Here is a 22,584-nt window from a genome sequence, read left to right as displayed (position 1 = left end):
TAGCAAAGAGTAAATCATAAATAGATAACTTATTAAGCCGATTGAGGATGACCGATTGGCGTTGGTATAAATTAACTGAATTCTGATGGTCCTAATGCTCCTGAAATATTCTTCCTCAGCTCGTCATCTTTATAGCTGTAGTTTTTGAAACCACACAATGTACCTTGAAAAGGACCATAAAATGAAGTAAACTAGCAGGCACATTATCTGGATAGTTTAAAGTCTCTCTGGAGTAATTGCTGTTTACACTTACAGGGCAGATCGACAACATTAGCTGTAATTCCTGTAATAGATTATACATGAGAGGAAATGGAAAGTTAACTCGGAATAGAAACTTAGTTGAAAAGTTGAAACTACAAAAAAGAAATCTGTCACTAGTCCCGGGGAGAGTCACCTGAGAGAGTGAAGGTTTCAACAGCACATTGTCACACGTGTGTGTGTGTGTGTGAGTGAGAGGTGGAGCACCGCATGCAGGATTTAGCCAGCCTCAGCTTGTTCGGGCCGGTCCTGCCTGCCTATTTGCATACATTATCATGCTGTCAGGTCAGCGGGCCGACTTTGGCTTAGCACCCTGTTTTGGCTGAGTGTTTCTACAAATGCTGGACTCTGTTTATGCTGGAATCTGTTTCTAGCAAAGTGCATGTGAAATGACACTGAGATTCAAATATATATATATATTATTTATCACGTATGTCAGGTTCTGATTTCTGTGAACATAAAATGAACATATCCTACAAAGAAAACGAGCCTAATATCTATATCTATATCTATATCTATATCTATATCTATATATATATATACATGTGAAATCGATCTTTTCTTGCCAGAGACATGCACGGTGTCTGTGGCCTATATCAAATAAACATCAGGCCTATCAAAACTGTTGCTGTGTCTATTTATATTAGCGCCTATAAATAGTAGTGGCGTATTCCAAGAGGTGAACTTGAAAACAATACAAACAATGAGGAGGAGTCGATTCTTCACAGAAGCACTGTCGAAACAAACAGCTCCCTTTAGTGGCTATTATTCATCATGACAGGCGAACTTTATTGAACTTTATATGTTGTTGTTTTTCTTCTTGCATGAATCATATCTTTAAAAGGTAAACACATTATTTACAATCTATAAGGCATGGTTCATGGTTTAAAAAATGTTCGAATATCCAAGTGAACATTTCAGTCTGAGCAAATCATAGCTGAGATAGTAAAAGATGAAAATGTTTTTCTATACAATATGGAAAGACTGATAGTGTTTTGTGTTATTTACACCCAGAGTTGTTTATCACTCAAAACCACAGCAAGAGAGAAGCTTTCATCAGCAGGCACAATGAACAAAGGGGCAGCGAATGATCCGGATATGTCCTTTGACCTCCCACGCTGAGAATGCCACTACTGTCCATCTTTGCGCTCGTGTGTGTACACTGCTCTTTGTCTTAGGACAAAAAAAAAAAAACCACAGCCACGTTTTTTTGTCCTGCTGAAGCAAAGTGTCGATTCAACACGCCTCCTCCAGGCTCATGTGAAAAATTTGTAAATAAAGGTCAATTAATATAGTGGATGCATGACTAAAGGCTGTCTGGTAGTTGAAGCATTCAAATAGATTTGCAGGGGTTTATTTTAGAAATATAATGTCTCTGTCTCTATATGAATTATACACTGATCAAGCATAACCTTCTGAGCACGACAGATGAAGTGAATAACACTGATGATCTCCTCATCATGGCACCTGTTAGTGGGTGGGATATATTAGGTAACAAGTGACATTTTGTCCTCAAAGTTGATGTGTTAGAAGCAGGAAAAATGGACAAGCATAAGGATTTGAGCAAGTTTGACCAGGGCCAAATTGTGATGGCTAGACCACTGGATCAGAGCATCTCCAAAACTTTTGTGGGGTGTTCCCGGTCTGCAGTGGTCAGTATCTAACAAAAGTGGTCCAAGGAAGGAAAAGTAGTGAACTAGCGACAGGGTCATGGGCAGCCAAGGCTCATTAATGCACATGGGGAGTGATCCGATCCAACAGACGAGCTACTGTTGCTCAAATTCCTGAAGAAGTTAAAGCTGGTTCTGATAGAAAGGTGTCAGAATACACAGTGCAGGACGGGTCAGGGCTGTTTTGGCAGCAAAAGGGGGACCAACACAATATTAGGTAGGTGGTCATAATGTTATGCATGGTCAGTGTATATGTACTGCCCAAAAAACAAACACAACTTTATTCCTGAAATGTAATTGACTTGGTCTTACACTGTTCCCACTTTTTGTAATTTCAGACCTCTTGGCTATACATCAGATTCCTGGACCACCTTTTGAGAACTTTTGCTATATAGAATGTGTCTAATATTTAAAAAATAAATAAATAAATAAATAATTTCTGGTCAGAGATCCAGAACAAGAAAACTTGTCACTGCTCAACTGTATTCCAAAATAGCAATATCCTCAGACCATAAGCAGGCAGGAAATAGCTGGTATTGTCTCCTTGTTTTAAGACTACAGTGGATGTGTCATTTATGAATGAGTCGACTCTGTCAGCTCATTTGAATGAAGCTTCAAAATCTGAGTGGTTTTGCACACTGTAATTATTTACAGCCAGTTCCACCCACTAAAGCAATGCAAAATAGACTAGAACACTGTTTCATAAGCACAAGATAGAAAAGGGTTTCACCAAACCAACTAATCTGTCTGGTAAATCATTCGGGAGTCAAAAGAGTCAGCTCTTCAGTTGATTCACTGAAAAGATCTGGTATTCCCATCACTACTAGCCTACATTCTGCTTCTTCTGTGCTGTGGCTTCTTGTTTTATATGAGATGGAGAAATGAAGTCTGCAGCAAAGAAAGAGCCCAAGTGCTCTGCATGACTGATGAGAAACAAAGAGGATCACAGAGGTTCCTGTCATCTCAGAGGATATTAATGCATGATCATTAGTGCTCAGAATTCCCAGGAGCCACAGTGCTGTAATCTGTCCAGACTGAAGCGAATACCGAGCCAAATACTAACCGGTCTGAGTGAGTGCCTCGAAACAACCAATCATCAACCAGTATATCCAACAATGCCAGGCAATCAGAAGTACAGCCAAAACATAAATTAGAAGTACAGCCAATTGGTGATGTGTTAAAGAGTGAATATATTATTATTGTTATTATCATAGTAACAAACCACAAAAACCACTAAGTCTATAATAAACTATAAAAATAGTTTTTTGGAGTGTTTTCTGTTAGATGTTTATGTAGTGTTGAAGGAGTCTTCAGTGTCAGAACTTAGTAATACGTACGTGGGGACAGTGTGTGCTTTCCTTTTTTTGGTAACATGAATAGCTTTTTTGAGTAATTAGCTTAGCAAAAGAGAGAGAGAGAGAGAGAGAACAGAACGACTGTTTATAGCTGCTATAATGAAAGTGTTAACAGGAACAAAGTCTTGCAGATGTTCCACAGCATTAACTCTATCTATAAACTATTAATAGTATTAAGTTGTCTTTATTTGTCAGATATAAATTTCTGCACAGTGAAATTCTTTCTTTGCATATCCCATCCTTGGAGGTTGGGGTCAGAGTACAGGGTCAGCCATGATGCTATACCCCTGGAGCAGGGTGGGTTGGGGCCTTGCTCAAGGGCCCAACGGTGGCAGCTTGGCGGTGCTGGGGCTTTAACCCATGATCTTCTGGTCAATGACCCAGAGCCATAACCACTTGAGCTACCATATTGTTAAAAATGTAATCACGCAAAATTGGGGACATGCTATAACACGCTGACGTTGATTATGTTCCTATAACTGTCAGTTTTATTTTTAGTGGATTAACAATCTTCAGCGTAGGCATGTATTAGTGATAAGAGATGGTCTTTAGGGAAAGAGAATGAACACGGATGCCGGTGAAACATCCTGCCATCATGTCTACACACTGTTGTCATTACTGTAAGCTTGTGCAATCAGTGGAAAGCAACTGCAGCACTTGGCTGGGAAAACGGCTGCTGTTCTGCTCACACCAGACACATAACTCCACAGCAACTGATTACCATCGTCCTTTTCTCCAAATAAATAATCTTCAGTCAGCTGCGTTTTAGGGACACTGAACTTCAATTAAATCAACGACAGCCAATCCGATCCATATCTGTCCTCATCTGTCCTCACAAACACACACACACACACACATATATATATATATATCCGCAAACACAATCACATTTTAGCTTTTCATGATGGTTTAACGAAAATAAAACACAGTTACATTAGAATTTACCTTCCATTTTTTATTGGAGAGGATCTGCAGCTATTGTGTAGTTGTGGTCGTTTATGATAGTTAAAGTGCAGGTTACTATAGCAGGGTTGGAGGGGTCTGTTCACCTGAGATTAGACATGAGGAACATGAACATCAGCACACTGTATATAACAGGTTACAGAATGAAACAGACATGAATTATGAGTGCCAAAATAAAGGCTAGAGGAGAAGAATAAAGCTAGCAGCACAATATGTAAATGAGAGGGCAAAGATTTTACAAGCATCTGCATTGCTATTCATTTCCAGTGCATTTTAATCAAGTTCTGCTGCAGGGAATGATTTTACTGGCCTCTGTTATGATATTGCAGACCTCTCGACTGTCTGAAAAGGGATGGATAGAAGGATGGCTGTAGGCTGAATAAGAGGGACGATTGAAAGGACGTTTTTTTTTTTTTAACACTCTTCAAAAAGTCTCTTCTTTCATTCTTGTCAGAACATCTGTTTCCCTGATTATTTCTTTCACGTTGGTCTAGGCTGTCCAGAGCGTGTCTTTGCCCTAAAAAAGACCAAAGAAATGTTGAAAATGGATCCGAAACTGAGAAGAAGCACAAGAAAAGGAGGAATAAATATCACTAGTCTAATCTTTAGAAAAATTATCCCTGTGCTGGACCGTAAACACAGATGTGGCCGTGAACTTTACTGGAAGCGATTCACATAATTCAATATAGACGTTTAAGTACTTAGTCTTCGAGGCATGGAAAAAAACAGATGAAGTTGTGGACATTTTTTGCATATTTGAGTGTAGTGTTTCTTCAGCTGATATCATATTTTTTATACACTAATCAGCCATAACATTATGAACACTGAGAGGTGAATAGCACTGATGATCTCCTCATCATGGCACCTGTTAGTGGGTGGGATATATTAGGCAGCAAGTCAACATTTTGTCCTCAAAGTTGATGTGTTAGAAGCAGGAAAAATGGACAAGCCTAAGGATTTGAGTGAGTTTGACGGAGGGCCAAATTGTGATGGCTAGACCACTGGATCAGAGCATCTCCAAAACTGCAGCTCTTGTGGGGTGTTCCCGGTCTGCAGTGGTCAGTATCTATCAAAAGTGGTCCAAGGAAGGAACAGTGGTGAACTGGTGACAGGGTCAAAGCCTCATTGATGCATGTGGGGAGCAAAGGCTGGCAGGAATGGTTTGATGAGCACAACATCAAGTTTGAGGTGTTGGCTTGGCCTCCAAATTCCCCAGATCTCAATCCAACTGAGGATCTGTCGGATGTGCTGGACAAACAAATCTGATCCATCGCAACTTACATGATCTGCTGCTAATATCTTGGTGCCGGATAGCACAGCACACCTTCAGGGTCAGGGCTGTTTTGGCAGCAAAAGGGGGACCAACACAATATTAGGCACATGATCATAATGTTATGGCTGATCGGTGTATATTTATTCAGCGCTGTTGAATTCAAGACTCTGATTGGTTTAAAAAGTGTTGATTGATTTTCTATAAGCACAGCTCTGTCAGTGCTTGATCTAATACATTATCGTGTCTATAGCAACAGCTTACAAAGGGGCAGATTGAAAAAAACGGGTGTAACTATTGATATGGTGATCAGGATTTAACATATTTGGAAAAAGTTCTTAAACATTCATGTAGAACTTATAACTCCTTCAGTACAGCAGGACAAACTGCATTTTGTGTCTCACTAACTTAAAGGGAGAAAAATGAGATCAAGTTTATAGCTGCTGTAATGAAAGCGATAACAGGAACCAGCTTGTTTCACAAAATTAATAAAAATGTAAGTATAAACATTAAAAAGTGTAATCTTTAATAAATGAATCTTTGTTAACGGTTGTAGAGGAATAAAACACCGGGCTATTTTATGCACCGAAAAATGCACCACACTGCCATTGATTATTTCCCTATAACGGCATGTTCCTAAGTGTTTCATTTCTTAGATAAAAATGAAGTGCTGTGTGTATGCATGCCATACCGCAGTGTTTTGTCTGTGGTGCTCTGTCTGTTACTCAGCTGAGTGGAGCTCTTAAACTGTGCCTCCAACCTGGAGTAGATACCTCCTGCAAACTGTGGACACACACACTTAAAATTTTTCGCTCTATCACTGTCTGATAAAGAGCATTTCCTCTCCTCCTTCAAGACATTCGATTATGTTCTGCTTTACCTCCTTAGTGTCTTTCGACTTGCTCTGTTCCAAATCACAGAAGCGCATCTTGGTGAGGTGGTCAATAATCTCCACCATTCTCCTTTGGTCTAAAGATAACAAGAAAGGGGAAGAAACACCACCATGACATTAGAGAGTAAGACTAATAAGTTGAAATGAAACTCCGCCCATGGTATGCCCTTTGTGGATGAGACTGAAGACGACTGGATACCAGTTTCATAATGTTGTCAAGCTCGGTGTTATGCAACTTTATGAGTCATCTAAAGCACTGAACTTCTTAATTTCAGTGTTTCCAGTTATTAACTTGAGGGGAAGAGAGTCTTTGTGGTTAGCATGTTTGCCTCTTATCTTCAGGGTTTGTGGTTCGATCCCTGACTCCGCCCTATGTGTGTGTGTGTGTGTGTGTGTGTGTGCACTTTCTCCTTGTCCTTCGGGGGTGTCCTCAGGGTTCCTCACCCAGTCCAAAGACATGCATTGCTAGCTCCTGTACAGAAAATTAATTTGATACATGTCTCTGCTAAATAACTTCCCTATTATGATTTAAGGCTAGTCATGTTTTCTCTTCATTCCACAGGAAATCATGCAGATTAGTGATAATAATGGAAAACACAGCTGTGTGTGTGTGTGTGTGTGTGGGACTGAGCAGACTAGAAGATAAACGTATGTTGCAGAGACCTTCCTCCCTCTGGGCATCCTGGTTAAACCTCATAGAGCGATTGCTGTCCCATTTACTCTTCTGCATGCTCACTCTGGGGAAACGAGACACAGGAAGAAGAGAAGATGAAGAGAAAAAGACGGGTTGTTAGCATCGTGTGACTCAAACTATCATCTGTGATAAATATACTGTAGTATACGTCTAAACAGCGAGCACGTTACGTGGACTGATATGACCTACGTAAATGGGGTGGAGTCCTTCGAGGTGCTCTGTAAAAAGATGAACAGTGCAGTGAGTTGGGGAAGTTTAACTGGAGGAATAAAGAAAGCAATGCAAAGCTAAACACACCTTATCTCCTCCAGCTCGCTCTTTGTGCAGTATACTTGGCGAGGACACTTGCCTTTTCAAAGGCTTGCCTGGTTTTCTAGGCTTTTTTACAGCTAATAAAAAACATAAAGAAACCTGAATGTTAACCAGTGAAGTAGTTCAAGTTGTTTAAACACGCACGTCTAGCCTCGAGCCAAACTTCTAGAGCCTCCGCTTCTGAATTAAATACTAAATAAACATTATTTACACCCCATTCCACAATGTTTGAACGATCTCTTATTCAATTTTATACACACTTTTCAGAATAACCAACCTGTAAACTTGGCAGAAAAGGTTGAAACATTGGCTACTGAGAAATATGATCCAGAAAGGTTCTCAAAAAGATTTGAAATATCAAGATGATAATTAAACAACCTCATCCTACCTTGTTTCTTTGATGTGTCATCTTCATCCCCGACTTCGTCCTCTGTGACTTCTGACCCCGTAGTGTAGTCTTCATCCTCGGAGAACAAAGACTGCTGCCGCTGTGTAACGTCAAGACTTATATTAAAAATCTATTGTGTGCATCTGAAACACTTTTGAGTGTGTGTAGGTATCTGTAAGATTGCATAGACTGTGTGTGTTAGTGTGTGTGTGTGTGTGTGTTAGTGTGTGTGTGTGTGTTAGTGTGTGCGCTTACCAGCTGGAGACTCCAGTTCTTCAGCAGGGAAAACTGAAACAGATTGGAGGGAGTGAGACAGGTTTCTAGCTCGGCAGTGTCGTAGTCCCAAAATTATCCCAAAGTTATCTCCAAAATGGAGCTATCACTAAGTCTGAGTTATACCTGAGTTTGAGATATTGTCATGTTTGAGTTAGCCTTAAACTTGAAAGTCATATTTAAATTTTCCATACGTCCCCTAAATGTGATTTATCTCCAAGATTGAATTATCCCTCAATTTGATTTACCCCTAAGTTTGATTGATCCCCAAGATTGAGTTATCCCTAAATTTTAGTTAACTTTAAGTTTGAGTTATCCCACAATTTGATTTATCCCCAAAATTGAGTTATTTTTAAGTTTGAGGTATCCCCAACATTGAGTTATCCCCCAATTTGATTTTTCCCTCACTTTGAGTTATCCCTGAGATTGAGTTATCCCTCACTTTGAGTTATCCCTGAAATTGAGTTATCCCTCAGTTTGAGTTATCCCTGAAATTGAGTTATCCCTCAGTTTGAGTTATCCCTGAGATTGAGTTATCCCTCACTTTGATTTATCCCCAAGATTGAGGAATCCGAAAGGTGTTATGCCTAAGGTTGACTTATCCCCGTGACTGAGTTATCCCTGAGTATGAGTTTTCCCTACATTTGGGGAAACAAGTTTGACTTACAGACAAGTCTGAGTTCAGTTGTTAGTTACATCAAGTTACATCACTCTCCTATTAAAGTCAGCTGCAGGGACCCTCAAACAAGTTCAGTCTAAATCACTAAGCCATGGAGGTGATTATAATGATGTCATTCGTAATTGGCTGACACTGGCTACCTTGATGAACTGTACCACACTAACATCATTTATGTTTACAGTTATGTATCACATGTCAGGACCTTCAGTATTCAGTAAAACATCCATTGTTAGTTCTAGCCTCTCTGAGCATGCCTGGAGTGTAGTTTATTCTGAGTCTGGTCTAACATTTTAGTTAGGTTTTCTCTGACCCCACCTATAGTTTCAGTTTGCCTTGGACATGGAGGTAGTGTTCTAGCTAACATGGACATGTGTATAAGGTTTTATAAATCAAGACTCTCCTCTGTTCTGGCAACTAGATGGTGGAATGAACTTCCCCTAGATGTCCAAAGAGCTGAGTCACTGGCTGTCTTTTATTGGTAGCATGTGTGAATCACGTAACAGTCAACATTACAGCAAAAATGTTTTTCATTTTTACATAAACAATCTAACATAAAAACAGAAAAAACACCCTGAATCCTTCCCCACAAATCCACCGAATGCACATTCACGTAAGGTTGCCGTTAATGAAAAAACGTGGCAGTGTTACCTCTTATTATGTGTTTCGTTTTTTCCAACTTTAAAAAAATGACACAGCAATTTTTACCCATTGTGAGTGAGAAGGTGGGGTAGAGAAGGGGGTTCTCGAACTGTGGGTCGCACAGTGAGAAAAGGTGGGTCATACACACACACACACACACACACACGAATCTGTATTCCGAATCAATATAGAGTTCATTGACTGACTCACTGATTCATTTGTGTTGAAGTGTCACATGTCTGTGTCAGAAACGTACAATACTCTAATACACTAATAATCGAGCAGAGTATGTTAAAATGGAAAAAAGGCATCACGGAACTTTGAGAAGTCTTCAGATCAAACCTGCCACACAGAAAATATGACCAGTCCTACCCTGATCTTGGTTTTATTGCCTGTGAAGGTCCAGACGGAGAGGAAGTCCCTCAATGTCTTTTATGCTCAGAAAAGTGCTAGAATGAAACCCTCAAAACTTAAACATCACCTCGCAACAAAACATTCTCCATACGCCAACAAAGGGCGATTTTCTTCTAAAATAAGAAGAGTATCTTCGTCAGCAAAAAAAAACTGATCAAAGGCGCAGGCAGCATCCTAGAAAAAGCACTGTGAGCTTCATTTCTAGCTGCATATCCAATCGCAAATAATCACTAATAAATTTCCCTTTCTTACTCTTAAGCTTGAAGTAGTTTTAAAACACAATTTTTCAGTTCTTTATAAGTAAAACTCAGTACTCAGTTATTCCTCTTATAATCTTAACATAACCATTAGGCTGCTGTTTTGACATTTGAATGGTTATTATATCTTTCTGTGTTTTATTAAGTCTTTCGGTATTGCACAATACTGTATATTTCATTCATAGGAAGGAAAATAAAAAAAATCGGGATGTGTTTTTCCCCGTATTTCAATTTGAAAGTATTATGGTGGGTCTTGAGTTTGATTGTACTTGTCTAAGTTGGTCCTGGGATGAAAAGGTTTTGGGAACCCCCTGGGCTTGAGGATGCTGTGGAAGTCCTCTTAGCAATATCATCCAAACTAGGGCAGTTGATCACAAGATTTACTTGATTACTTGATACATGATTTACTTCTGGATATTTTTACAAGGCTGGGTGAACATCACATACACATACATATAGCAAGAACATAAATACTGTGTGAACGTAGTGATTATGATTATGACAGTAAGATAAAGCAGGAGACTCACAGCAGTGACTTCTCTGGCTCGATGAACATTTAGGGCTGCATGGTCCAGCGTGATGTCGCAGTCGTGCACTGGCTCGCTCGGTTTAGGTGACTCTGCAGAACTGTGACACAAATGCACAAACAGCACAAATGCAAGGGTAAATGTCTGAAGGGAAGTGTAATAAAATGAAAAGGAATACACTGATGTCGCAAAAACAAGCCATGTCTCCTGTGTTGTTTGAATCAGACCAAATAATCTCAGTAATATGGTTCAAAACAGCAACAAAACGCTTTTACTTAGAGCTTCACATGAACTCCGGACCTTTCCGTAGCTGCTGAGGAGCTCGTGCACACGGCGTCTCTGTGGAGCAGCAGGTCATTCAGTATTCGGATCTGCGCAGAGTTCACGTTGCCTTCACAGTCCCCGGGTTCTGCCGCATTTACCACGTGGTCCCTCATCTTACAACCCTAAAGTACACAAATGAGGGAACTGCAGTTATTACAATACTACTGGATAGTGTTTAGTACGTAGCTATACTTTGTCTAAGCTCTAGATAATAACGAGCAGCTTTAGTAGGGTTCTTCGGTTCTAGCTAACCCTGAGAATATCTATATAGAGTCATCAGTAGTGTTTACTTTTAACAGATGTATGATTCTAGCTAAACAGTTCTATGGTTCTAGCTAACCCAGGGCATTTGGTTCTAGCTTGCCCCAGGTATAGCTGTACCGTTGTATCAGGTTCTATTTATATAAATAGACAGTTATATAAAGATTGTCTGGTTCTAGCTAACACAGAGCATATGGTTCTTGCTAACCCCAAGCATAGCTATGCTGTCTAAGTTGTCTGGTTCTAGCTAGTAGGTATAAACTTTTATGGAAATTGTCTGGTTCTAGATAACCATAGGTTTAGCAACAGTTTTATTATGGATCAGTTCTCGCTAATCCTTGATGTAGTACCACATTTTATGAATTGTCTGGTTCTAGGCAGACCAGTAGCTATTCAGATGTAATTATTTCTAATCCTGGGCATAGCCACAGTTTTATCACAGTGTTCATTTTAGCTATTCTTGGGGAGAGTAATATAAGTTATATGAGAGGCTTGTTTGGTTGTAGTTAACCCTAGGCATAATCATGATGTTTTATCTTATTCTAGAATGATCCATCAGAGTTGTCTTCTTGCTAGCCCTGGAGAACTCTGTCTTTTATGCTAACTGACAATTCTTAGCATAACTTTGCTGTTCTAGCTCTGTCTGTCTGTCTGTCTGTCTGGTTCTAGCTCACCGTGGGCATGGCAGCTGGGTCAAACCGCAGTGCTCTCTGCTTGCAGCAGGGGTAGATCCCGGCACCATGCTCACTGCTATCGGCACCTACGGCCGGGTACACCACGGCCTCAGGGTGATACCTGCACTGGGCCAGCTCACAGCACAGGAACACCTGCAGCAGAGGAACATCTACATTAACGTCTACAATATTATTACTATAAATACTATAAATTGTATTTTAGGGAAACGTGAGCAGTGCTACTTCAGTTTATTAAAGGTGCATTAGGTAAGATTAGTGGAAAAATGTCTCAAATGGTTAAATGAGAAGAGTTGAATAAGTTTTGGGTCCTTTTTTCAATCACTGAACCGATCCAAGTCGACAAACTCCACCCCAAAAATTTTACCATTAGCGAGAACTCTCATTACATCACTAATATCAAGAGCAGTCAGATATTCACCTGCTCGAAAGCCAAGATAAAACTCTGTAAACATGCATCTTCTCATAATGAGGAGTTTATGAGAATGTAACAGGGTGCTGGGGGCGTGTCTATGAAATGATTGACAAGAGGCCAATCCCAATACAAGCAAATACTCCTTGTTTCCAAACTGCTTTTCTAAACTAGACTTAAACTATTAATTGTTGTCATTTCTACATAATTTTCCACATTCCATGTATTAGTATGAACTGAAAAATATCGACGGTTGCATCTTTAAGGTTCTTGATATCATTCTAGTGGATCATGAGAAATGATGCTATTTGTACATGTGGTCAGTTATGAATGTTAATATGTATTTTATTTTTATAAAGTGTTATTTTACCACAAATATCGACCAGTTGTTGCATTTTTCTTCATCACTAGTCACACCAGAACTTAAGGCTTTTAATGATTTTGCAACAGGCTGGAAATATTGCATGTTTTCCACAAGTGTAAGTGTATTCACCTGTTTACAGCATGAGCAGGTAAGATAATTAATGACACCCCAGATCCTCCAGTAAACCAGCACCCACGATTTCAGCTCTTCATATAGGCTGTTGAGATACTCATGGACGTCCCAGCCCTTTTGCCTGAGGGGACACGAACAAGACAAGTGCACAAACCAGTCTGTACTTCTTAAAGCTGTACAAAACACTTTGGAATGTGTTCACAGAAGTACAATTGCATCATTCTTACTTAATCAAGCTTGAAAATACCAATAATATCAAATATATGTAATAATGTCAAATATGTGTATTTACCTGCTGTGTGTGTAGACAATATCCCCATGATGGTCGATGTTGATTTTGCCCGGAACGCAGGATATCTTCCTTTCTGTGTCTTTGGTAAGAAGCTTAAGGCAAAGACCACACCTGTGGAAAGATGGCAAGAAGAAGAGAGAAGAAATGTAAAATGTAAACTTGTGTACTGGTGTGCAGTCATGTTGGAACAGGAAGGGGTCATCCCCAAACTGTTCCCACAAAGTTGGGAGCATGAAATTGTCCAAAATGTCTTGGTATGAAGCTGAAGCATTAAGAGTTCCTTTCACTGGAACTAAAGGGCCGAGCCCAACCCCTGAAAAACAACACCTGAATTCAATGATTTAGAGGGGTGTCCCAAAACTTTTGGCAATATAAGTGTGTCTCTGTCTGACCTGGACAGCGTAGCGGCGTTTCCTGGAGAGTCATGATTCTCAAAACTTGGATCAAACAGCTTTTCGATCTTCTTCTGGAACAATTTACTGAAAGAGGCATATCACAGAAATGTGACACTTAGCAGTCAGACCATGTTGGCTGTTTTGTCCATATTTATCCATATAATTTCTGTGAAAATACAGGATTACCTTTTAAACTTGTCCTTTTTGTCCTTGATGTCGTCTGCCTGGCTGTGTGTGAACAGCAGGGCGATGCGCGAGGCCAGGTTGCTGTTGATGCAGCTCATGTTGCATGGCGTAGCGACGATGGCGTTCATGTGCTCGTGACAGTACTGAATACACTCCTCCACCTGCAGACACAGTATTTATCCTTCACCTGATGGGCATATCTAATTAATGATTAGTTAAGTGACTTAGGTAAGTCTATGAGCAAATCTTAATTTCCATCTATAAATAATCCAAACTCAGTACATACCCATGAAGAAGAAAAATGATATACATGGTTTTCTTATACAATTTTAACTGTATATTTTTATTTTTGTGATTTAAGTACAGCAAGAATCTTTCTTTCAGACAACAAGCACATCATCCCACAAAGCAAACCGTTTTCTAAGTGGTTTGTTTTTATCTAGTTTTTTTTTTTAAATCAGCAAGGTTGGAAAACTGCAGCTGAATAAGTACCATAAACCTTGATATTCTAAACTGTTGACCACCTCTGGAAGTGGTGCAATTTATATGGGGGTGTTTCTAAAACCGTGTTTCACCTTCACATAAGTACACAAAGCTTAGTCACGGATCCGAGAGCACCTGAACTGTTGAAAGGCACCACGCTTTAACTCCACCCTCTTCGTTCTGCTGGATTCGATTATTTGGACATCACAGGTCATGCAGCATGCTGAACACATCACACAGACACCTATTTACCAAACGCTACACCTTTTTACGCTTACTGAAGCATCCATAGTAAGTATTGTCGATAAAGTATTGAATCTTAAAACCTCAATCAGAAACTGCGGCTCAATTTATTATCAGAGCAGTTTGAAACCATTCAAGTAACTTCTTTGCTGAACAATATACTGGTTAATACACCAAAACAGGCATAACATTATGACCACCTGCCTAATATTGTGTTGGTCCCCCTTTTGCTGCCAAAACAGCCCTGACCCATCGGGGCATGGACTCCACCATATCCCTGAAGGTGTGCTGTGGTATCTGGCACCAACATGTTTGCAGCAGGTCCTTCAAGTCTTGTAAGCTATGAGGTGAGGACTCCATGGGCCCTACCTCACAACTTACAGAACTTAAAGGATACTTACAGATCTTAAAGGACACTTTTGATAGATACTGACCACTGCAGACCGGGAACACCCCACAAGAGCTGCCGTTTTGGAGATGCTCTGATCCAGTGGTCTAGCCGTCACAATCCGGCCCTTTGTCAAACTCGCTCAAATCCTTACGCTTGTCCATTTTTCCTGCTTCTAACACATCAACTTTGAGGACAAAATGTTCACTTGCTGCCTAATATATCCCACCCACTAACAGGTGCCATGATGAGGAGATCATCAGTCTTATTCACTTCACCTCTCACTGCTCATAATGTTATGCCTGATCGGTGTGTGTGTAGAAAGAAATATAAAATGCCTGTAAAACATCTCTATACCTTTACCCTTAGAGGCAGTAGGGGCACCATGGGGTCTCAATGTCATTACAAAAGGACAACAAGCAACACTGTATAGATGTGATTCTGTTTGTAAGAAACTGAAGAGGACACGTCTGTCTAGCAGCATTGGGAAATCCTTGTTGTATCTGAGCAGTAGTTTCATATTATAATCTGCATTAGCTGGTATCGTTCACTGCGGGTGTGAAAATACAGAATATCTTATGTACATGGTATCACATAGCTAACCGGCTACTAGCAAACTATGTGGCCTTTATTTGTCACATATACATTACTGCACAGTAAAATTCTTTCTTCACATATCCTGTCCTGTCAGCCATGATGCACCACCCCTAGAGCAGGGAGGGTTAAAGGCCTTGCTCAAGGGCCCAAAGGTGGCAGCTTGGCAGTGCTGGGGCTTGAACCTCAATCTTCCGATCAACAACTCAGAGCCTTATCCACTTCAGCAACCAACACCCAAAACTAGCTAGCATGTGTAAACACAAGGAGTCGGATTTCAGGATGCTGATTTGATCATATCTGCATCCAAAATTTTGCTACTCATTGATTTTAGCTACATTAGTTAAGCTGCAGGTTAGCTAAGCAAACTGAAAAAATCTAACGTCACCACAGTCACATCTATTAATGATTTGCATAGCTGAGCTTATAGGAACGACTCTAGTGTCTGTTTTCTTAAAAAGGTATTGAGAAAATCTTTGTTTTAAATGGAAAAATCTTAACGAATCAGATCCAACACCATTCTATATAGGATAGAAAACTTCTTTCCCAAAGTAGTAAACTCACAGAGTTTTATGTTTTTGAGTGCAGAGGTGCTTTAATCACTCTTAAATAGCAGTAGACATACTGTATATTGTGCAGAAGATAAACGCTGAACTACTTGAAATATCAGCAGTCTTTGATTGAGGCTTCGAGCATCCACACACACACACACACACACACACACACTTACTAAAGTAACCACACTTACTAAAGCATCCATCTTCAAGAACTCGGATGAGATCAGGATAGAGATGACATTGCTGGGCTCTGAAACCAAACACCAAACACGGCACACCATGACCAAACGAGCACGTCACAACCAGCCACACACCAACCCCACCCACCATCACTCCACACACCACACATGAAGGTAAAGCTCATTGTTCTGTACCAAACATCAAACACTCACAATACCCACCAAGACACCCGAGCCTGGCACTTTTCATTTCATCTCCACAAGCACACGGTTGCTTTATACATCTCACCCAGGGTCGGCTTGTCTACGTGTTTCCCGAGTTCGTCTTCCTCCGAGTTGCTCTTCACGTAGTTCATGAGCCAGTCGAAGATCTGGACGTCGCAGTGCACAGAGATGTCCACTTCCTCCCAGCGCTGGGCATCCATGGAGAGGTATTCGGCGAAGTAGCGCATTTCTCTGACCAGCAGGTCACGTGGACACTCAAAATCCTGCTTCAGGTTCTTTGCCTCGTCACACACGTGGATCACCATGATCGGGCTGAGGTGGACAGACCAAGAGCAGCAGTTAAAAGTGGGTGCTGTATGTATTTTGTTTCTAAAACAGTTTTTAACCATGAAATAATCATATAACTTACCTCGGTTTAAAACACTGTGACGCAATATAGAGTTTATTTCATTTTCAGGGCTGGAGATTTACTTCTCAAGCTAAAAAACATGACTTGTGCTATATCCACAATTTTATTTAAGACAGTCACTTCACTATGAAGTCAGCAGTAGGCTACTACCGGTTGTCATAGTAATAACAATTCAGTCATTAAAATGAAACCTCCTGGAGCGAGATTTGGTGTTAGTGTATAGAATTCTCCAGTGTATATCTGCATTATATCATATCAGATGGAGCAGCATGTGCTCTTTGCTATCGATCATGTTCACTCCACTGTCTTCACTCCCATTGGTGGTCGATACACTTCATATTTCCATAGAGTTAAACTTGGACACACCCACATTGTAAATAAATGGTAAATCACGTCTCTTTATATGTGAACATTTCCAAGGCCAACTCATATCTTTCGTTATTTTACAGGACCGGCTCGAATTCCTGCTTTTTTCCCCCCTCTGACATCCGATCCACCATTTTTTTTGCTGGTGTCAGCCTGCTACAGATCCTAAATATCAGATCGATGGGTTCTCTACTGTTTCCCCTTCAAATAGAACAAGAATAGAATGGGTCTTAGTGAAGCTTGGACTTTAACGTCACGCTAAAGGAGCAGTTTGTAACGTTCAGAGCCATCTGCTGAGTATGAAGTGAACTGCAATTACAATGAAAACATCAGTTCCCTCCAAAAAACCATAACAATCCCACCATCTCTGTTCTTAATGAAAGGGGTTAAAGCTGAGCAGCTTTACTCAAGCATGAGGGCAGGAAAATCTAAACAAAAATCTGGAATGTAGATCGAGATAGGTTGTAAGGAAATTGTCTAGAAGTTGGTTTAGAAACAGACATAGCACTTTAGATTATTGATGCCTAATTTAAGTAGATTTTAATAACAGAGTTTTTCCTTTAACTCTAATCACAATATCCAAAGCTGAACCTAAAAGGAAGGGAATAAACAAGCACCTTCATTATAAACAAGGCTAGCTTTACCTCTTTCCTGTGTCTTCCTTCTCTTCGTCCTCTGTGCTCACAGTGTTCTCAGTCTCAGCACTCGCTCCTCTAACAACCGGAGTCACGCTCAGTCCTGAGAAAGAACAATATAACACGCTAAAGACCCCTTAGACAAAATACAATCATTGCTGTTTAGTGTGTAACTACTATAATGCCGTTCATGCTAGCACATACTATAGATAGTCATCTAGTTAGCTCCTAGAGAACTAGGATTTGGGATCTGAATTATGATTAAAATCATCATGTTTTTTTCTTAATTATTTCTTTAAAAGCCTAAAGGCACTAGCATCAGGCAACAACATACATGAACTATAGGGTTCTTAATATTACAGCAAACTGTATGGAATGTTCCTTTTTTCATAAGATTTAAGCCTTTTGTTGAACTGTGTGTCCCTGAGCATGGAATAAATTAAGCACAAGTTTGATAAATGTATTCTACTCAAAGGTCCAGGAGGAAAAGGAGTTAGATTTTATCTTTGGTTTTCTTACCTCATATCCAGATGTTTCAGGGTTTATTTTTGCCATGTTTGACTTACCTGACACTGACAGCACGCTCTGATTGGTCCGTGCCTCCCCCGTCTCCCCGGTGAGGTCCAGTAAAGTGGATCTGATGTAAGCGGAGAGCGGTTCAGATGGAGAGCCACTGGCCCCAGTGAGTGCGTTACACTGTTCATCTACAAGAGGGAAACTTCCTGTGCTCTTCAGCTCATCAAACCTGCGTGCACACTAAACACACACACACAAACACACACGAATAACACAAAAGATACTGTTGGTCTCATGTTATCGGTTAACAAACTACTATAAAGATTTGAGGCCAGCTTTTGTTGTCACATATACAACAAAAGTATAGAGAAATTCTTTCCCATGCTTATTACAAGGTCTTAGGCATAAAGAATTACAACCTTCAGATCCACAGATCCATCTTACTGCAGCTTATAAGCCTCAAACGATTCCTTTACTCCTCAGTCACAACTACATGCATTTTCAATTAGGTTGATATACTAATTAACTCTTGCTGTTTGTCTGATATAAACCCATCTTCAATTGATTTCCTCACCTTTCAAGATGATTTGCAAACATAGGGCAGCGAGTTACTTGCCCCTCTTACACTATATTGCCAAAAGTTTTGGGTCACCCGTACACATCATTGAATTCAGGTGTTGTACTTCAGAGGTTGGGCTCGGCCCCTTAGTTCCAGTGAAAGGAACTCTTAATGCTTCAGCTTCATACCAAGACATTTTGGACAATTTCATGCTCCCAACTTTGTGGGAACAGTTTGGGGATGACCCCTTCCTCTTCCAACATGACTGTGCACCAGTTCACAAAGCAAGGTCCGTAAAGACATGGATGAGTGAGTTTGGTGTGGAGGAACTTGTCCTGACCTCAACCCGATAGAACACCTTTGGGATGAATTAGAGTGGAGACTGCGAGCCAGACCTTCTCGTCCAACATCAGTGCCTGACCTCACAAATTCGCTTCTAGAGGAATGGTCAAAAATTTCCATAAACACACTCCTAAACCTTGTGGAAAGCCTTCCCAGAATTCATGTGCAAGTTGGAAGCATTAAATTGTCCAAAAGGTCTTGGTATGCTGAAGCATTAAAATTTCCCATGACTGGAACTAAGGGGCCGAGCCCAACCCCTGAATTCAATGATTTGGAGGGGTGTCCCAAAACTTTTGGCAATCTAATGTAGCTTCCACTCATGTATGATTGCACCTAGTGGCCACAAATGAGAACTGCAGCTAATGCTAAAAGAGATCTGTTGAGGCAGGAGCCCTCAGCCTTGACTGTATACTGCTTATTACAAAGCATTTTACTATATTTTGTACTGTGTATTGTTGTGTATGTGACAAATAAAATCTGAAGTTGATATAAAGAATACAACAAAAGTGTAAAAGGAGAGCTAATGATGTTGTAAACAAAACTGGAATGAAAATATAGGTATAAATATTGCAGTAAAACATCAACAGTTAGTCTCGGGATGATCAAGAAAGTCAGATGATCATACTATGTGTTCTTCATACATTTCCAGACCTCATGACATTGTTTTCTATTCTCACATGTGGTCAGCGCCCAGCTTTTACTTCTTAATTACCTCTTTGGGAGTGAAACCAGGAACTAAGCGGGCTACGTTCTCCCAGTTGATTGGCTGTGTGGTTCCCCATAGCGACCGCAGAACCATGTCCAACACCAGCAGACTGTTATCATAGGGGAAATTATTGTTCACGTTACAAAGGCGATTCATGATCTGAAAAACAAGAGTGGTCCAAGAGGAAAAAAAAGAAGAATATTATCAACATTAATAATATCACGCTTTACTCAAGCACAACATAATACACCTTCAAACATGACAGAGTGTCTCCACTTCTGTCTACTGTTTACTAAGTCAGTGTCACTTTATTCCACATGACACTGTATGCCTCCACGTTACTTACGTACAGTGTTTGGTGTCTGTTATGTCACGTGGAATGCTTGTAATTGAAATTGATTGCTGTGATAAAACTATTTCACTTCAGGAATCAATAAAGTTCTCTCTCACTCTCTGTCTTGCTCTCGAAACCAAACACAACACAGCACTGGTCCTGGGGTTAGATGCAGAGACCTCATACATTTTACAGTAAACAAGCTAAACAATCCGTAACTCAATACTGTTTTTTTGTACGATTAGCAGACATCTTAAAATGTAATTTAATTATGATTTTTGGAGTTTGCATGTTCTCCCCGTGCCTGCCTGGGTTTACTCAGTGTACTCTGGTTTCCTCCTACAGTCCAAACACATGTACATTAGGTTGATTGCCCATAGGAGTGAGTGTGAGTGTGTGCGGTAGTCTGTCTATGTGTGTGGCCCTGTGATGGACTGGTGACCTGTCCAAGGTGTACCCCTGCCTTTCACCCAATGTGTGCTGGGATAGGCTCCAGCAGATCCCCATGATTTTCGTATTAGGAATAATGCGGGTAAAGAAGATGGATTGATGGATGGATGTCTCTTGTATCAAATGTTTAGTTTACACCCATCTGTGGTTTTGTCTTTTTTTAAATACTTTACATTGTTTTATTTCATTTCATTTCATATACTGTACTGTAAGTATTGTAATTATTTGGTTGGTAAAAAAAAGAACAAAGATTGTACAGGACAATGTGAGGTAAGGAACCAGGACATTTTTTAGCTAAAGAAATAAACAAATGAGACAGTGAAATATTAAGAAAGAAAAAAAATGCAGTCCTTACAAACTTATAGGAAAGTCTTTTGCAGTTATTTATGCAACTGTTATTACAAGATTGATTCAGCTCCCATGTATATCAGGAATGGAGTCAGGTGTCTAGATCAGTTTTAGTAGTATAACATTCTATCTATTTGGGTTTAGACTGAAGAGGAGAGAAACCTTATAATGGTAAGATCACCATTTGTTCTGGTTCTATAAGTTTTTCTAATGTTAAGTAAAGATTAAACCAGTACAGAGAGGGTATGTTAGTTCAATATTTCCAGTTCTACCTTTCTGACCGCTCTTATTGATGTTAGTACTGGGCCACACACATATAGACAAACAACCACACACACTCACACTCACTCCTATGGACAATTTAGAATTACCAATCAACCTAATGTGCATGTTTTTGGACTGTGGCAGGAAACCACACAGGCACAGGGAGAACATGCAAACTCCACACAGAAAGACCCCTGCCTTCGAACCTGGGGCCAGGACCTTCTTGCTGTGAGGCAACAGTGCTAACCACTATACCCAATAGCAGATATATATATATATATATATATATATATATATATATATATATATATATATATATATATATATATATATATATATATCATCAGTAAAAACAATAAACAGGAGATAATAAGAAGTAGTTTAGTTTTGCTTACGTTTTATTTTGCGTGTTTCTCTCTCCCCAGGGATGTTATTGTCCTCTTACAGCAGTTTTAAACAGAGGTCCATCTCAGTTAGAAATCACCGGACAGATGGTTGTAAATAAAACCAGCTCCATTTTGCTGTACCTGTATTGATTGATGCATGCATATAATGCTAAAAAAGAGGCTTAGCTAATGATGAGCGGTTACTGCATTAATAGGCTGTGGTTTCCGGCGTCTCTCATCCGTGCATTTGACGCACAGCAGCTGAAAATAAATCTATATATTTACAGATTTATATAAGTTTTAACGCTGTAACGTGTTGATGCTAAACCCTCTCCTCTTCTCCCTGAGCCGGTCAGCCGCTCCTGTTCCTGCCTGCGCGCGCTTCCGGTGCCGCAGTGCAGCAGGTGCGCGAGGGCGTCCTTCGATGCCATGGTGACCAGCCGCATTCTTCCGGTCATTTAAGCGTTGTAAAAGAGGGGGGAGTGACTTTACAAGTGATTCACAGTTCAGTTTTGGATGACCACTTATATTCCAGATTATTAATTTTTTTTTGTAAAGTAGAAATGAAAAGACTTGTCCGTACTGAAATCTGATTGGCTGAGCCGCGCTCGCAACCCTCGTCGCGCAGCTGTGGCCGCATCACAACCATTGAATTGTGTATACATGCGCCTGGCTTCAAACAAATTAAACCGTCGTAAGGTTGTTAACACGTTCCATGAAACATTACAGCACGTTAAAAAAAAAATAAAATCAGAATAAGTTTCGAATATGATTAATAATAAATGTAATTATTTGTTAGATATTAAGTTTAATTATAGTTTTCTGTCCACTGAAAAGGATTACTTGTTGCTAAGCAACAAAAACCTACGACGAGGACTATATTCCAAAATGGTGGCTTTTATTAAAAATATTTTTATCCTCAGATAAAAATCCTGCCATGTGCACTTCACT

General features: G+C 40.0%; 1 protein-coding gene across 1 annotated transcript; it reads right to left on the bottom strand.

The window, feature by feature from the left end:
• Nucleotides 1-1,047: 1,047 nt before the first annotated feature.
• On the bottom strand, nucleotides 1,048-22,214 carry sanbr (SANT and BTB domain regulator of CSR). The gene is made up of 22 exons (XM_058398161.1): nucleotides 21,643-22,214; nucleotides 19,858-20,010; nucleotides 18,295-18,484; nucleotides 17,738-17,831; nucleotides 16,383-16,630; nucleotides 16,106-16,164; nucleotides 13,650-13,810; nucleotides 13,461-13,547; nucleotides 13,069-13,179; nucleotides 12,774-12,897; nucleotides 11,851-12,003; nucleotides 10,892-11,037; nucleotides 10,592-10,691; nucleotides 8,058-8,090; nucleotides 7,803-7,902; nucleotides 7,400-7,491; nucleotides 7,292-7,320; nucleotides 7,072-7,145; nucleotides 6,397-6,485; nucleotides 6,208-6,299; nucleotides 4,229-4,763; nucleotides 1,048-4,109 (listed from the first exon to the last, which is right to left on the bottom strand). Exons 2-21 carry the CDS (start codon nucleotides 20,005-20,007, stop codon nucleotides 4,727-4,729), a joined length of 2,169 nt encoding a protein of 722 aa, XP_058254144.1. The 5' UTR covers nucleotides 20,008-20,010; nucleotides 21,643-22,214; the 3' UTR covers nucleotides 1,048-4,109; nucleotides 4,229-4,726.
• Nucleotides 22,215-22,584: the final 370 nt, after the last annotated feature.

The sequence above is a fragment of the Hemibagrus wyckioides genome, linkage group LG09, assembly GCF_019097595.1.
Source record: "Hemibagrus wyckioides isolate EC202008001 linkage group LG09, SWU_Hwy_1.0, whole genome shotgun sequence".
In the NCBI taxonomy this organism is placed as follows: Eukaryota; Metazoa; Chordata; class Actinopteri; order Siluriformes; family Bagridae; genus Hemibagrus; species Hemibagrus wyckioides.
This window is presented reverse-complemented; position numbering and strand designations above follow the sequence as displayed.

What these genes read in the sequence shown, in the direction of transcription:
- sanbr (XM_058398161.1), bottom strand. Translation starts at nt 20,007, where the DNA reads ATGAATCGCCTTTGTAACGTGAACAATAATTTCCCCTATGATAACAGT. An exon ending in TCTTGAAGATGGATGCTTTA is followed by an intron (nt 13,811 to 16,105) that starts GTAAGTGTGGTT and finishes CTGTGTCTGCAG; the next exon opens with GTGGAGGAGTGTATTCAGTA. An exon ending in GGATGCCCAGAGGGAGGAAG is followed by an intron (nt 6,486 to 7,071) that starts GTCTCTGCAACA and finishes TGTTATCTTTAG; the next exon opens with ACCAAAGGAGAATGGTGGAG.